At 30.9% G+C, this 15,053-nt stretch overlaps 1 protein-coding gene and 1 long non-coding RNA gene across 7 annotated transcripts in view; both read left to right on the top strand.

The window, feature by feature from the left end:
• The first annotated feature begins 317 nt into the window (after window positions 1-317).
• Window positions 318-7,206, top strand: LOC106066261 (uncharacterized). 4 transcript variants are annotated; one of them, XR_001217509.2, is made up of 6 exons: window positions 318-483; window positions 3,513-3,709; window positions 4,911-5,052; window positions 5,552-5,616; window positions 5,945-6,030; window positions 6,924-7,206. It is a non-coding gene; the product is annotated as an uncharacterized LOC106066261 (long non-coding RNA). The 4 variants fall into 4 exon arrangements; XR_008779592.1 differs by having other exon boundaries at window positions 4,908-5,052; XR_008779593.1 differs by lacking the exon at window positions 318-483 and adding an exon at window positions 504-761 and having other exon boundaries at window positions 4,908-5,052.
• A 918-nt stretch (window positions 7,207-8,124) lies between these two features.
• The window catches only part of LOC106059778 (voltage-dependent calcium channel type A subunit alpha-1-like), a 62,079-nt gene continuing 55,150 nt past the window's right edge, over window positions 8,125-15,053 (top strand). For all 3 annotated transcript variants that reach the window (XM_056041204.1, XM_056041205.1, XM_056041203.1), the window contains exons 1-9: window positions 8,125-8,639; window positions 9,895-10,034; window positions 10,152-10,258; window positions 10,867-11,034; window positions 12,027-12,238; window positions 12,452-12,555; window positions 13,873-13,988; window positions 14,551-14,610; window positions 14,830-14,934. In XM_056041204.1, coding sequence (XP_055897179.1) covers window positions 8,547-8,639; window positions 9,895-10,034; window positions 10,152-10,258; window positions 10,867-11,034; window positions 12,027-12,238; window positions 12,452-12,555; window positions 13,873-13,988; window positions 14,551-14,610; window positions 14,830-14,934 — 1,105 coding nt within the window. In that variant the 5' untranslated portion in view covers window positions 8,125-8,546. The remainder of the gene's footprint in view (window positions 8,640-9,894; window positions 10,035-10,151; window positions 10,259-10,866; window positions 11,035-12,026; window positions 12,239-12,451; window positions 12,556-13,872; window positions 13,989-14,550; window positions 14,611-14,829; window positions 14,935-15,053) is intronic.

Here is a 15,053-nt window from a genome sequence, read left to right as displayed (position 1 = left end):
TATATGCATAAATATAGGCCTGATATAGTCAGTGATAGGATATACCTTTTTTTTTTCTTCTTATATGCCTAGTTGATTTTAGTGGAGTTTCTCTGCATGTAGAGCTTAATTGTGTCACCGATAAAGTCAAATAAAGTCAACAGGAAAAAAAAAAATTAGAGGTACATAGATCTATATTGAAGCTCTGCAAACTTAATTTAATTTTAAAATTATTATTTTTTGTCTCGTAGAATGGGCTACACACTAGGGAATAGATTTGTAGTACATGTGTAGGCCTATCTATACGCTATTTTTAAAGGTTAGCCTAGGTAACGATTTTTCAACGGATTGTTGATTATGACGCAATTTCCTGTCTTTGCAAAGACATATAATTATTATAATTCGAATAGCGAGATCAAAAATGAAAATATTTATTCGCTAAATGTGTTATGAGTGCTTTGCATTTGTAGCTGGATTTAGATAAAATATTATTTAGGACCTCAAGTATTATTTTTTTTGTTACAATTTGCACCGCATTACTAGATCTAGATTCTAGACTAGCTAGAGCTAGATTATATTGAGAGCTTTCCTCTGTCGTGTCGTCGGTAATGCATTCGGAATCATTCGGAATTATCATTAATATCATGGAAACTGAATAGAAAATAACGATCAGCGGCAGTCCCACACACAAAATATATTATATAGATCTAGATCTAGTCAATTTAGAATCTAGATCTGGCTATGACACAGCAGTTATAGTCATGATAGTGTCAATAAGTCTTGTAAGTCAATACTCCTAATAGTCAGTGTAGACTACTCTGGACTCTGTCGTCTCAGTACTCTTGATCTGGATTCTAGATCTAATCTATATTCTAGATCTATATTTTAAAATTATAGAGTCTAGATAGAAACTAGAATTCTAGATTTAGATCTATTAATATTATTAAGTCATTTATATAGTCAAGTCTTAGATCTAGATTGTTCTAGATTTAATCTAAATGTTTACCTTAATTTTTTATATAGGCCTACAGAGTACAATATGAATATAGTGTCTTATAGAAATATATTTCTTGAGTGACTAAGTCTAGTCTAGATCAGGGGTCAGCAACCTTTTGAGTCGGAAGAGTCAAAAATGACAATTTACAAAATTTCAACGTTTTTAAAGAGACACAATTTTTTTTCCCAAACAATAAAAATAGTACTCGCATAAATAAAGTTTTTTTATTAATAGAAATGAATCTATTTATTCATAAAAAAAATATCAATTTATAATAGTCTTTTACACAACAAATTATATATACATATAATAATTACTTATTATTTAAGTATAAAATTTAAACAATTAAACATTTACATACAACACTAACCTGTTCAAACTAATTCACTGGTAACTATTGCTTTGCATGGTTTTTTAAAAGTTTGGATAAATTTTGCTTGTTTTTAGTTTCAAACACGACTCTAGGTTTTCAGTTGGCTTCTTACTTTACTTTTAATTATATTCATGCAAGAGAACGCTTGCTCGCACGAATATGCCGATCAGACGATAGTCAGCCTTCCAAATGCTAACTTTTTGACTGTAGCATTCTGGAAGACTATTCCATGCGTCGAATATAAGTGCCTGATCTGGCGGCATTTCTTTTAAAGTTGTCCTCTTTTGTGGCATTACATACATTTCAAGACCTTCTACCAAAGCATAGACTGGGGTATCCCTTTCCTTGCAGTTTTAGATTCAGCTCATTTAATTTCGTTGTTATATTCACCAAAAAGTAAAAGGCTTAAGCAACCATTTGTTGTTCTGTAATTCAGGGTGAATAATGCCTTTATCATTTAAAAATTTTTTTTTGTTTTTTAACTCATTCAAGCACAAAGCAAAACGTTTCAACACCTTACGTTTGGAAAGTCATTGCACTTAATTGTAAAGAAGGAGGTCAGAATATTGAGTCTCCATTTTGTTAACAATTCTTTAAACAGACGATGGTAGAGTGCTTTTGACAAGATGCTGTTAAAATATTGATTACCAAATTCATGACCTCAACTATTTCCGCCGGAAATGTTTGGACACAGAGCTCTTCTTGGTGTATTATGCAGTGAAACCTGAGAATTTTGTGGGTTATTTTGCACCAAAGAATTGTAGTTGCCCCTTTTTTTTTTTTTTGTCATACTTCGGGCTCCATCAGTTGCTATTGAAACTATATTATTTATATTTATTATATTGTCTTCAAGGTATTTTTGCACGACATTAGCTATACCTTCTCCTCTAGTTTGTCATGAGAGCATTAGCAATCCTAGAAGTTCTTCTTTTGGATCTTGGGAAGACATATCTGACAAAAAGGTCAACATGTGCTGTTTTTATCTCACAAGACTTTTATCGATAATCAATTGATAAGGCAGAAGAAAGTTGAATATCTTCCACCTGCAAATATGTTACATTTCAAAATATGGCAGAGGGGTGTGCTGAAAATCAAGTAATTATAAGTAGCTGAGAGATAGAATTGAATCAGAATGATTTTAAAATGTTTATTCGATAAAATAAATAGTATTTGCGCTAAAGAGCCGCCTCTTAACATCCAAAGAGCCGCATGTGGCTCGCAATCCGCAGGTTGCCGACCCTGGTCTAGATCTAGATCTAGCTAGAGTCTTGATCCTAGAATCTTAGTTGACTAGAAATAAGGATGGCAACAGACAGGCCTGACAAGGTATGAACAAGATTTGTTACAAGATAGTCCAGTGCACATACTCATACTGTGACAAGCACAAGAGCAAGACCAGGAGGCAGCTGGCAATCTAGATCTAGTGACTTATTATTTCTAGTCTAGATCCATGATAATGAAAAAAAGAAGTTCTATCATCTTAGAGTTGAATTAGACCTAGGAATAGAGAGATGTGTAACATTTCGGTCTAGTCTAATGAAAGAATTACATCAGGAATTCTAAATTTGCAGATATGTGGAACAAATTTATGTAAAAATGCTTTTAAACACAAAATTTGAAGGTTAATTTTAGTAAATAATGAAACCAATAGACAGTATTTTGTATTTTCATGTGTCAAAGTAAAAAGCTATCTGTGCAAACTGTAGTTTTAAAAATTTGATATCTAGATCCTTTCGATCTAAACATGGTAAAGATGGCCTAGATCCATGAAATAGTAATACTTTCATAGAGTTGGGCAATTTTTTTTTAGGGTCTTAAGTTTTTTTTAGGGCTACAATACATACGTTACGGTTCCAGTTAGTAAGCAAGGAACATTTCTGCCAAGTTTTATCAAGATTGGTCAAACGGTTTTGATTTCTATGCGGAACATACATACATACATACGCTTACTTTCTACTTTATAGTATAGATATTTTTAAAATATGCTTGAACCTAATCTCTTTAAGTGTGAGCAAATATGCTAGCCTTAAGATCAATGAAATATCATAAATGATCTGTTGCTTTCAACAATGATACAATTAGAATGATTAGAATGGTAAGAAGCAGTGTAGTATTTTTGTCCATATTCACTTAAATTTTTTAAAATTTCTGCTTTGTGTGTAGCTCTGTATTAATTAATGAAGTGTTAAAGGATTACAGTCAGTATGACATACAGGATACCTACTACCTGCTATTATTGTGCTCAAAATAAACAATCGGATATTTGCCAATTCAGTGACATGGATATAAATCCTTCATTTGGATTATTATAACAATGGCTTACAAAAATATATCACCATGTTATGATAGAACTTTGCTTGGTAAGTAAGATCTATTATTTATAAAAAAATATCAATGTGCGAACTCAATAAGATGTACAATGATTTATTTTTTATATCTAACTAGTTGTAATTATATTGAAATACTTTTCAAAATTAATGCTGAAGAAAATCTAAAAGTGTTAATTTTATGTATCTCTATGTCCCTTGAATTTTTCCATTAGGGTGCTGTGACAGATTGGGTAACTCATGTTAATTTCATTCATCTCTCTGTTCTTGAATTTTTCCGTTAGGGTGCTGTGACAGATTGCATTATAACTCGTGTTAATTTTATTCATCTCTCTGTCCCTTGAATTTTTCCGTTAGAGTGCTGTGACAGATTGGGTAACTCATGTTAATTTCATTCATCTCTCTGTCCCTTGAATTTTTCCGTTAGGGTGCTGTGACAGATTAGATAACTCGTACACGTTAATTTTATTCATCTCTCTGTCCCTTGAATTTTTCCGTTAGGGTGCTGTGACAGATTAGATAACTTGTGTTAATTTTATTCATCTCTCTGTCCCTTGAATTTTTCTGTTAGGGTGCTGTGACAGATTGGATAACTCGTGGTGTAGCTTAGGTTGGGTGAGGGGTAGTCCGAATTTTAAAGTCCCCCTGTGCCCCACTTGAGGGGGGGGGGTCTAAATGAATGTCCTAATTTTTTTTTAGATTAAATATTATGCCACTGTCATGTAATCTTGCTATTCACATGGAGTCAAAAATACTAGACAGCATTGATCTAGATGGTGTTATAGATGCCTTTGCTGCACAAATTACGCGAGGTGATATGAATTGAGATTTGTCATATGTGCTTTATCTGGCCAATAAACAATGGTATTATTTATTCATTAAAAGTCTTAACAATTTTGTTTTGTTAATTTTACTTATAACTGTACCAATTGAAATTTAGACTAAAATACATTATCAAGTACATAATCTCATGTCATGATGTTGAATGTCAAAATGCATGGACCCCTAAAACAGTCAAGCCCCTCAAGCCTCCCAAATCTCTAGCTATGCCACTGTGGACACCATTATATATTAAATCTTATGTTCATGTTGTTTCAGGTGTTTGCACACCTTCTACAGTACTGGGGCTTCTTATACATTTTTTTAAAATAAATTTTCTTAGCCTTAATGAAGCATCTGAATATTCTGATCTCGTTTTGTAAAATTTAGTATTAAATGCTGTGTTTTCAAGTAGGTTGTCAACTGTTAATCTGATCATGGGCCGACGTAAGACCTTAAAGAGACCTCCCTAATTACATGGCAGCAAAATGTCTTGTAATTCTAATTAGTGAAAGGGGCTCAGTTGTAGACAAGGATAAGCAAAGCTGAAGTACAATGTAAGAAACTTACTTTTTATAGCTAAAGCAAATTATATATCATATCTTGCTTGATTTGTCATTGGAATGCTTAAATTCACAAAGAAAAGTTATATTAAAATAATTAGTTTGAATTTGTAAGTGTTTGTGAACCTAATGTGCCCTTTAAGAAGTGTTTCTAGGATTTCTAGATTTTTCAATATTTGAAAGATTGTGTTATAGCAGGAATCAATACTTGCTACCTTGCTATTTTAATCTTTTTCATGATAATCTCAAAACAGGTTATCACAACCGATGCAATGTTGCATTATATTATTTTAAAAAGAGAAGTCTAACTATAAAAATTACAACAGACACAATGTAACGTTCTATAAAATACTCTGAAAATAATGTTTAGCCACTGATACAGAGATCAAGCAGTTCATACTGGATATGTTTTCAATTTGAAATATTTAGTCTCAGATAATGAAATGAAAATCCTTTACACAAATAATCTTTTTTTTAAACTGTTCAATTTTAGTTCAAACCAGCTGAGTTCCTGGAAAATTACTGAAAGCCTTCCTAGCAGCATCCAAAATAATATGGGTAAGAAATTTTAGAATTTAAAAAGTCAATTTTTGTTGTTGTTATTGATATAGGATTGAAGATAACTTAATTGTTTTTAAAGTCAAGAGCAACCAGGGTTTGTCCTTCTTGTCAAATAATTTTATAACAACACTAAACTGTTGTTGATGTCTTAAATAGAGCTTAGTAAAGAATCATGCCTGCCTAATGAAATCATAGTTATCTCAAGTCTTATTCAATTCATTTCTTCTTTTTTTTTCTTAATTATTTTTTCAAATGTGAATATATATATATTTTTTATATTTTTTTTTCTTGTCTATAATTAGGCTTATAATTTTATTTTTCATAGGTTGGATTTGTTCTTAAAGTTTTGCTGTATTTAGCATATATGTGTGTTGTATTAGTATTATGTGAGTATTTGATGGATTTTAAAAGGTGAGTCTTATGCATCGCTATTCTAAAGCTAATATAGCAAAACTAAAATTGTATCAATAATGGAATTAATGGGTTACCAACTACCAAGCCCGTAGCACATTAGCATAAAGCAAACTCTTTAACTGTGGGTATTTTAAAAGAACTTTTTATGGCTTATTTCTAACTTTTGTGAATAAAAAAAGTATTGGTCATGTGTTGGAAGACCATGTCAAAATAGAACAACTTGTTGGCAAGTTAAAATAAATGCATAATAAATTGTGTCCTGTCCTTGAAAAAAAAATCTCAGGATATTGAGTTTGGATAACAAGTAAACAGGTCCATTTTAGGTCACAGGAAAATAAGCCATCAATAAAAGTGTGAATTTCAGACATAACAGAAACATATTTAGCAATTCTCTTCATAGGCATGACACGCCCAGAGTTGTCATTTGTTAAGCTTGTTTTTTTTTTTGTTTTTTTTTTTTGAAATTATTCCCTAGATTTCTAAAGATTTTGCCTTTTTTTTATTAGGCTCTTGCAATAAAAGTTTTTTAAGTCTAAACATGTAAATAAACTAGACTTTTATTGTAAACTGAAAGATGTATAAATGGGACTTATTTTACACACATCGAAAATGAGAAACTTATAGAGGTTTATTTTATAACACTGTAAAAAAAAATAGATCTTAAAATGCAAATGTATTCAAATTTGTCAAAAAAATCTCAAATTATTTCCTGGTACTCAAGAATCAATAAAACTGTATCTTCATTATACACGTAATGTAGAACTCTTAACACAGCTATCCAAATGAAATGTCTTTTAAAAAAAATCCTGTCTTCTTGTTGAGCTCAACTTTGGAGATAAATTAAAAATTAATTGAAAACATTTGTAACTCTCTTTAACTTTTTCTTGCAGATGTGGTTAAATATGTGGATGCTTTGTTCAAAGACTTTTCAAAGCCAAGTAAAACCATTAGAAAGCTCCTCAGTGTGGATCAATGAAGATTTGATTATACTGTACTAATTTATATTGAATTAATTCTGAAATGCATATAAAGAATTATAGTGACAAAAGAATTTGAGTAAACTTTACACAGTTTTCACCAAAATAAACATTCTACCTTTCTTTTATTTACAGCTGTTTAAGGTATAAAATAAAGGAATTTATCACTTTTTATAAAACTTAAGCTCTTTAATTTATATTATATATTGTATATATATATATATATATATATATATATATATATATATATATATATATATATATATATATATATATATATATATATGTTATTCTTAATTCTAGTTAGTTTTTAAGGGACTTTTATTATTTTATTGACATTTTCCCCTAAGCATCTAGATTCTAGATGGTCTTCCAAAACATGGTTGAGGGATTCTGTCTAATTAATGAATCACCATCTGCCTATTAACCCCAACTCCCAAAAGAAAAATGAAGATTAAACATATATTTTAAACAAATTTATCTTTATTGTGACCATCTTTGCTATAAAATGTTTATATAGGGCTCATTCAATAGATTGTTTAAAATTGTCTATATTGCTAATAAAGTGGAATATTGTACAGCATTTTTTCTTTTAATGTAAAGTTATAAAGTAATCACCAGTACCATTATTGTTATTATTACTTTCCAAAACAAAAGTTACTCTCAAAGACAGGTGCAGAATGTCTGATATTGACTTCAGATGTTTAGCCCTATAAAATACTGCACTCTTTCTCCATACCCCAAGACACTACCTTATTATTCATTATTACTGATTTTGTCAATATTTATGTAAGAATATGTTGAATGTTAAAATTATGTTAATGTACTTGAATATGGTTATTATGTAAAATTTGTACTGGATAGTCTGGACAGTTTAACAAATAAGAATATAATAAACAATAACAATGACACATACCTCCCACCAACCAAGAAAAAAAACAACCCTGTGATATCTAAGATCTTTTATTTTACTATTATTGCATTTTCAAATCTAAGATTATATAATTGATTTTTTTCAAGAAATAAATTTTACATGCTAAAAAAATTGGTCTTGTTTTTTTCAATGGTGTTCAACGTTTCAATTTTTTGATGGTTGATAAACTAATAAAAGTTGTTGGATAGTTGATAAGAATTGGTAATGATGATGTATTGAATGATTGATTTGGTAATGGTAAATTTTTGGATGGTTGATAAAGAGATTGTTTAGTAATGTTGCTGTTTTTTGCTTCACTGGTTTCCTGTACAAACTAGACCTGCAGTTAAAGATTGCATATAATGTCTTGTCTAAATAGTTGTCAATACAGGTTTTAGTGTCTGCAACCATGTGTGTCTCCTAAATTTTCTATTGTAATTGTCATTGTTTTGTGTAGTAACTGTTACAGTGATACTAACTGTTGTGGTGTGATTAATCTGTTATTGAACGATTATACTCAACATGTGGGTTCAGTTCATGCTAACAAATATTTATATATATATGTTTTATACAATGGTAATGCTACATTCATTTCCTTAACCTGAATTACACCCTTCGAGTATATGGTGCTACTAACTATCATAGCCAACTGTATTGTCCTGGCACTAGAGGAACACTTGCCATCCAAAGACAAGACTCCTCTTGCATTGCAGCTGGTGAGTTTGGATCATTTCATTTATCTAACTATTATTTCAATGTCTAGACAAATCAAATCTTTCTTAAAACAATCTTTAAAAACCAAAAAGAAAGAAAAATCATGCTGCTAGTTGTATTTTCAACCTAATTAGATCTAGGTAATGTTTTACAATCATATGTGCTTAATCAGATTACACTGGGATAGAATTCTTTTTGATCCAATTTGTTAGGTAATTTAAATACTGTCAGATTAATCAGTGGTGCAATAAACCTGATTCAAATTATTTGTTTGAGAGCTTCTTAAGATATATTCATCTTAAGATTAGAAGAGCCATGAAAGCATGGGGCGGTTAACATCGACTTTATTTTTAGGTCTTTATTGGTTGGTGATGATATGATGTCACAACACCAGTACGACAATCACCCTTGCTCACCTCCACAGATTCAAGTTACCTAGTGTACTCACCTGGTGACCCTTAGACAGATTGTGGTACACTGTGCTACAGCCTGGCAGAGCCTGCTGTGCTACTGATCCCAAACTGTATCGGATATTCCGTTCCTTTGGTCACATAAGGGGGAACTGCTGTGTGGGCGACATCGTTCCAACTATAAACCATGCCCATGCTTACATATACTTCAGTTTTATGTCTTAATGGAGGTGCTGTGGCTGAGTGGTAAATCGCTTGGATTCCATACCTAAAGAGGTTCAAATCCTGACAAAGACTGGGTTTTTCAATTTCGGGATCTTTAGGGGGGCCTCTGAGTCCACCCAGCTCTAATGGGTTTCTGAGATTAGTTGGAAAATAAGGCGGTTGGTCATTGCGCTGGCCACATGACAACCTCGTTAACCATGGGCCAAAGAAGCAGATGACCATATCATCTGCCCCATAGATCGCAGGGTCTGAATGGAGTGCTTTACTTGACTTACTTTATGTCATTAAAATAAAATAGTTTATTAACACCTGCCAACACGGGACAATTCTTTTACATCTTCTGGTTGGCTATTATTATGTGATAGGTTACAATATTAATCACAGGTTACAATATTAATCACATAATTTTTACTCGATTGATAAGTAACTTTGTTCTTTATGTATGAAAAGTTTTGGGTTTATGCAATAAAAGTTGTTTTATGATAATTATTTTCTTATTTCCCAAATCACCATATTTTATTTATATTTTCAGTTTTCTGAATTAAAAGAAAATGGTAAAAAAAAAATGAGTTCAACAGATGTCTCCTATATACATTAAATTTTCTTTTCTTTAATTTTCTAGGATGGTACAGAAGTCTATTTTCTAGGAATTTTCTGTGTAGAAGCTTTTCTCAAGATAGTAGCCTTAGGCTTTTGTTTACACAAGAAATCTTATTTAAGAAATATTTGGAACGTCATGGATTTCATAGTAGTAGTTACTGGGTATGTGATATATCATCTATATTTATTAGAATGGTTATGTATTTATAGATAACACAATTCTTTACACTTTTGTTAAACTTGAACTATATATATTTGAATTATTTCTACCCTTTACAGTTTTATTACAATTTTTGCTTCTTCTGGCGATGCTGGTACATTCGATCTGCGCACTCTGCGTGCAGTTCGTGTTCTTCGGCCTCTAAAGCTGGTCTCTGGAATTCCCAGTAAGATTATTTTTTTAAATTTTAAAATAATTATTATTCCCTGATTTACAGCGTGTACTGAAAGAAATGTAAGGCAGATTTTTAAAGAGTACATTTAGTTTGGTTTGAAATTATATTAAATTACAATATTTAAATAGTAGGCCTTTTAAAAGAAAAATTTTTTCTTTGCTTTTTAATTCCAATCTTCTAAGAAGTTCTTGATGTTTGTATTTATTTAACATACTTAAAATATAGAATACTAATTTAATTTTTGAAATCCAATGTTTAATAAAAAAAAAATTAAATGAATGGATTTCTAGAACTACATTCTGCTCCTAATTTAATATATATATATATTAAACGAGGTGCAGGGTTTAGTTTTACAAAACATTAGAAAAAGTAAGTACTTTATATATATATATAAGTTTTTATAATATGGTGGTTTTCATTTCTTTTCAAAATTAGTTATGATTACAATATTTTTTTTAAATGTGAAAACTTAGTTTGCCTGATATGCTTTATTTATTAAGTTATCATCATATACTACTTTGCATGCTTCTTTCATTAGGCCAATATCAATTAATATTTTTTAGTTTAATCTTACAAGTCGATGTCAAATTTGTTCTCAGGTCTCCAGGTAGTTCTGAAGTCTATTATTCGAGCTATGGCTCCACTGTTACAAGTTTGTCTTCTTGTGCTCTTTGCCATTGTCATCTTTGCCATCATTGGCTTGGAGTTTTATGTTGGAATATTCCACAACGCTTGCTTTAAGAAAACAACACGAACACGTAGTGAGGGTAAGTCAACCTTTGCTCTCTTTGCTAGACCTCGTGCTCTGAGAGTTTTTCTGTCATGTCTTAGTGGTTTTTAAGTTTGAAACTAATAAACTTCACACAACTCCCCTTTGGCAGACACTGCGCCCACCCCTTTGAAACCGTAAACCATATCCTCTTTGAATGCCCCTCCCTAATCCACCTTAGGCAGACCCTACTTCCACTACAGCCCAACATAACCAACACCCTGTACGGCAGTGCTGAACAACTGAAGAATACAGCACAATTTTTTTTCCTTGGCACAGTCTGCAAAAGAGCTCACAGCTCAGCAGTAATATAGCTGGCTAGAAGAAGAAGAAGAAGTTTGAAACTTTTTTAGAGTTTGGGATCCTCTTTATTCTAGAAATTGAGTCCTCTCGCCTAAAATGGGTACTTGAAATTGTTTTTGGAAAGTGTAAGAGTCCTTGTAATCACAACAAATTTCCGTAAGGATCAATAAATCAGTCTTAGTCTTAGTCTTAGTAAAGGTGTTTGATAGTGCTTGGCAGCATATCATATTCATGAACCAATTAGAGTTGGTGAAAATTACAGCTTCCTTCTTTAACTTCTAGATTTCAAAAACAACTATACTTATTTTAGTTAGATATTTCTTTTAAAACAATTTGTTTATTGATGAAACTTTGTAAAGCACTTTCTTGATGAGACTTATATTTCAGCCTAGATTTTGGGTTATCATTAGATTCATGATTTTTTTTTTTAAAGTTTAACTTTCTAAATAGATCTACATTTTAGCTTTTGCTTAGATTTATATTTTAGCTTTTTCTTAGATTTATATTTTAGCTTTTGTTTAGATGTATATTTTAGCTTTTGCTTAGATTTATATTTTAGCTTTTGTTTAGATGTATATTTTAGCTTTTGCTTAGATTTTTATTTTAGCTCATGCTAAGATTTATTAAACGTTCATAATTTTGCATGTATTGCTTACGTTTTGATTCTTCATTTAATTTATTTTCCAGATGACATAGATACGGGGGATGAAGAAGATATACGACCTTGTAGCTTCCAGTCTGACAGCCATGGATTTCGATGTCAGGCGAATATATCTACATGTTTAGGTGGCTGGCGTGGGCCCAACGCTGGAATAACAAGTTTTGATAATATTGGATATGCCATGCTGACTGTGTTTCAGTGTATAACAATGGAAGGATGGACCAATGTCATGTATTACGTGAGTACATGTGTCAGTGGTATGTTCTGTGTATCTAACTATTCTCTTATGTTGTAATAGTGTATAAGTTGTAATTGAAAAAAAAAAAATTAGCCTAAGAAAATTTTTAAAAATAAAAATTATATATTTAAAAAACAAATTATTGTCGTTTTGCATATATTTTGTAATATCTTATTTTCTAAGACTATTACCTTTCCTTTTTGTGTTCCACAGACAAATGATGCATTAGGAAGTACTTTCAACTTTTTATACTTCATTCCCCTCATTATACTGGGCTCATTCTTCATGCTCAATCTAGTTTTAGGTGTGCTTAGTGGGTAAGATATACATTTGTTTTTTTATTATTTTGAACTAATTAGCTCCTAGACTTACGGATAAAGAAGGTTATTTGTTGTGGTTATCACGTAACACTCTCTCTAACTGTAAGTAACAGAAAGAGACCTTGTCACCTTCCTGGACCACTAGTTCTTCACTTAGTGTTAAAAAACAACAACAAAAAAAAAGTTGTTGGCTCTACAACCTAACTCTGTGGAGAGACTAAGACATGTGCTTTGCTTGTTAATAATTTGCTACCCCTGCTACTGTATTCTAACTTTTTTTGACACCATTCTCTCTCTTTACTTTGTCATAACGTCAAAGAGATGGGCTCTTACAAGAGGTGGGAGAAGATAAAGATATTTGTTACACACATAACTTCACCAACTTTCCACTTTATTTATTGGGTCCAGAAGCTTTTGTCACATTTACCCTTCTAGTAAAGTCCCTTCATCTTCAATTACAAAATTGACGTGGGGTTCTTGTTTTTCCTTGCTTAGAGTTTTGAACACTTTTTTATATGCCAAAACAAACTTTTTTTGTGAAATGGGCATTGAAGTCATTTAGCTCATTGGCTAATTTCTTCTCATCCTCCGCTGATAGTTGTTCTTGTTTTGAGGCATAGCCTGTTATTTTCTTTAATTCATCCCAGCATGCTGTTGAGCTGTTATTATGAAAGAAATTCTCAAGGATTTCTTTGTATTCTTTTTACCCCTCAATTATTGCTTTGTTCAGTGCATTTTCTAGCATGTATAAATTCTTGGTTGTTGGCTTTGTAATTTCTTTTATTTTCATTAATAATATGTTTGATGTTTTGGCTAATACAGGGCTTATTATTCCCATAAACCTGTATTGGTTTTGTTAGAATGAAGATATCCCAGTTTATAATTTCAATGCATCCTCTTAATGTTTCCTCTTCAGACCACATCTTGACAGTTTTTATAATTCTCTTTGTTGTAGAGTAGATTTGTAATTAGGTTTAAGATGTACAAGTGTATGGTCAGATTATCCAAGTGGGAACAAACTTTTACATTTGAAAGCCTGTTTGATCTAAGTGTAGCATTTGTGAAGTGTTTGACTCTGCCTTGTAGGGAAGGAGATGTATTGGGTATAGTTTGGCAGTGGTTGTTGAAATCTCCAGTCATGATACAGAGTTTGGGTCTTCTGATTCTACATTGTGAAGCACATTGTCGCAAATAATTATGTATTTAAAAATGTTGATGGTAATGTGGTTATGCTTAAATGGTTTTAAAAACTAAATGAACTACAAACTGTGATAGTTTTGATGTACATAATTATATATAATTTTTGAATTCCAGTGAATTTGCCAAAGAGAGAGAAAGAGTAGAAAACCGCAGAGCCTTTTTTAAACTTCGCAGGCAGCAACAAATTGAAAGAGAGTTGAATGGATATCTGGAGTGGATCTGTAAAGCTGGTATAACAAATACATCAATAAACTTTACAAAGATATTGATAGCATGTTTTAATAAAATGTTGACATTTTTTTTTCTATTACATCTAAAAAATTTTAGAAACAAAAATATGAGATTATCAATGCTGTGTACAGTTAAATGCTGCCATTATTGTAAATGTGTATCTCTAATAGATTTGTTGTTAACTTATGCAATGTAAAATGACATATTAATTTTTTTACAAACCTGATGATTTATTTATTTTTCTAGTTTCTTAAATTTTTTTTTAAACTAACCATAGTCAAAGATTGAAAATTAAATTAAGCAGATATTACATATATATTTGAAATCTAACACTTGCTTGTTCATACTGCACAGTTTTTAATCTAAATTAAATTTTTAGAAAGTTTATATATATTAAGATTTTTTAAACTAAATATTTCATTTCAAATTATCAACAAAATTTAATTCTTTATGTATCATCACGTAACAAAAAAGTAAATTTTAAAATGCATGAAGATAATTGTTTTTTTTTTTGTGTGTAAATTCGTGTAAAACACACACACATATTTCTCTCTATTGAAGAGGAGGTAATACTGAGTGAAGAGAGAACAACAGATGAAGAGAAATTGAAAATTATAGAAGGTAAGTTAATTCCTTTCAAATTTAAGGAAACAATTTTCATATATTCAAAATGGCTTAACTTATAAAACTAAAAATACAACTAGCACTAGGGTTTGATTTAACTATTAACTAGATCTGTGATTTACGAACAGGGAAAAGTTGTGTTTAGTGCCTGTTTTTGTAGCATCTTTTGTATCTCTAGTTTAGTTTGATTTGAATTTTATATTTTATATGGCCCAGCTCGAAGGCAGGCAGCAGCAAGGAAAATGAAACTGTTAAAAGCAGAAGAGAATGAAAATGATAATGAACATAATGACAATGATTTACTAGCATCAATGACGCCAGGTAAAAATTTAACTTGATATAGCTTTATTTGCTGATCTTTCTTTTTTTGTTTGTTTTTCAAGATTGTAATAAACCTTATCCAATTTATTTTTAAGTGTAAATATTTTGAAGAGAAAATT

The sequence above is a fragment of the Biomphalaria glabrata genome, chromosome 9 (genome assembly GCF_947242115.1).
Source record: "Biomphalaria glabrata chromosome 9, xgBioGlab47.1, whole genome shotgun sequence".
Lineage (NCBI taxonomy): Eukaryota > Metazoa > Mollusca > Gastropoda > Planorbidae > Biomphalaria > Biomphalaria glabrata.
This window is presented reverse-complemented; position numbering and strand designations above follow the sequence as displayed.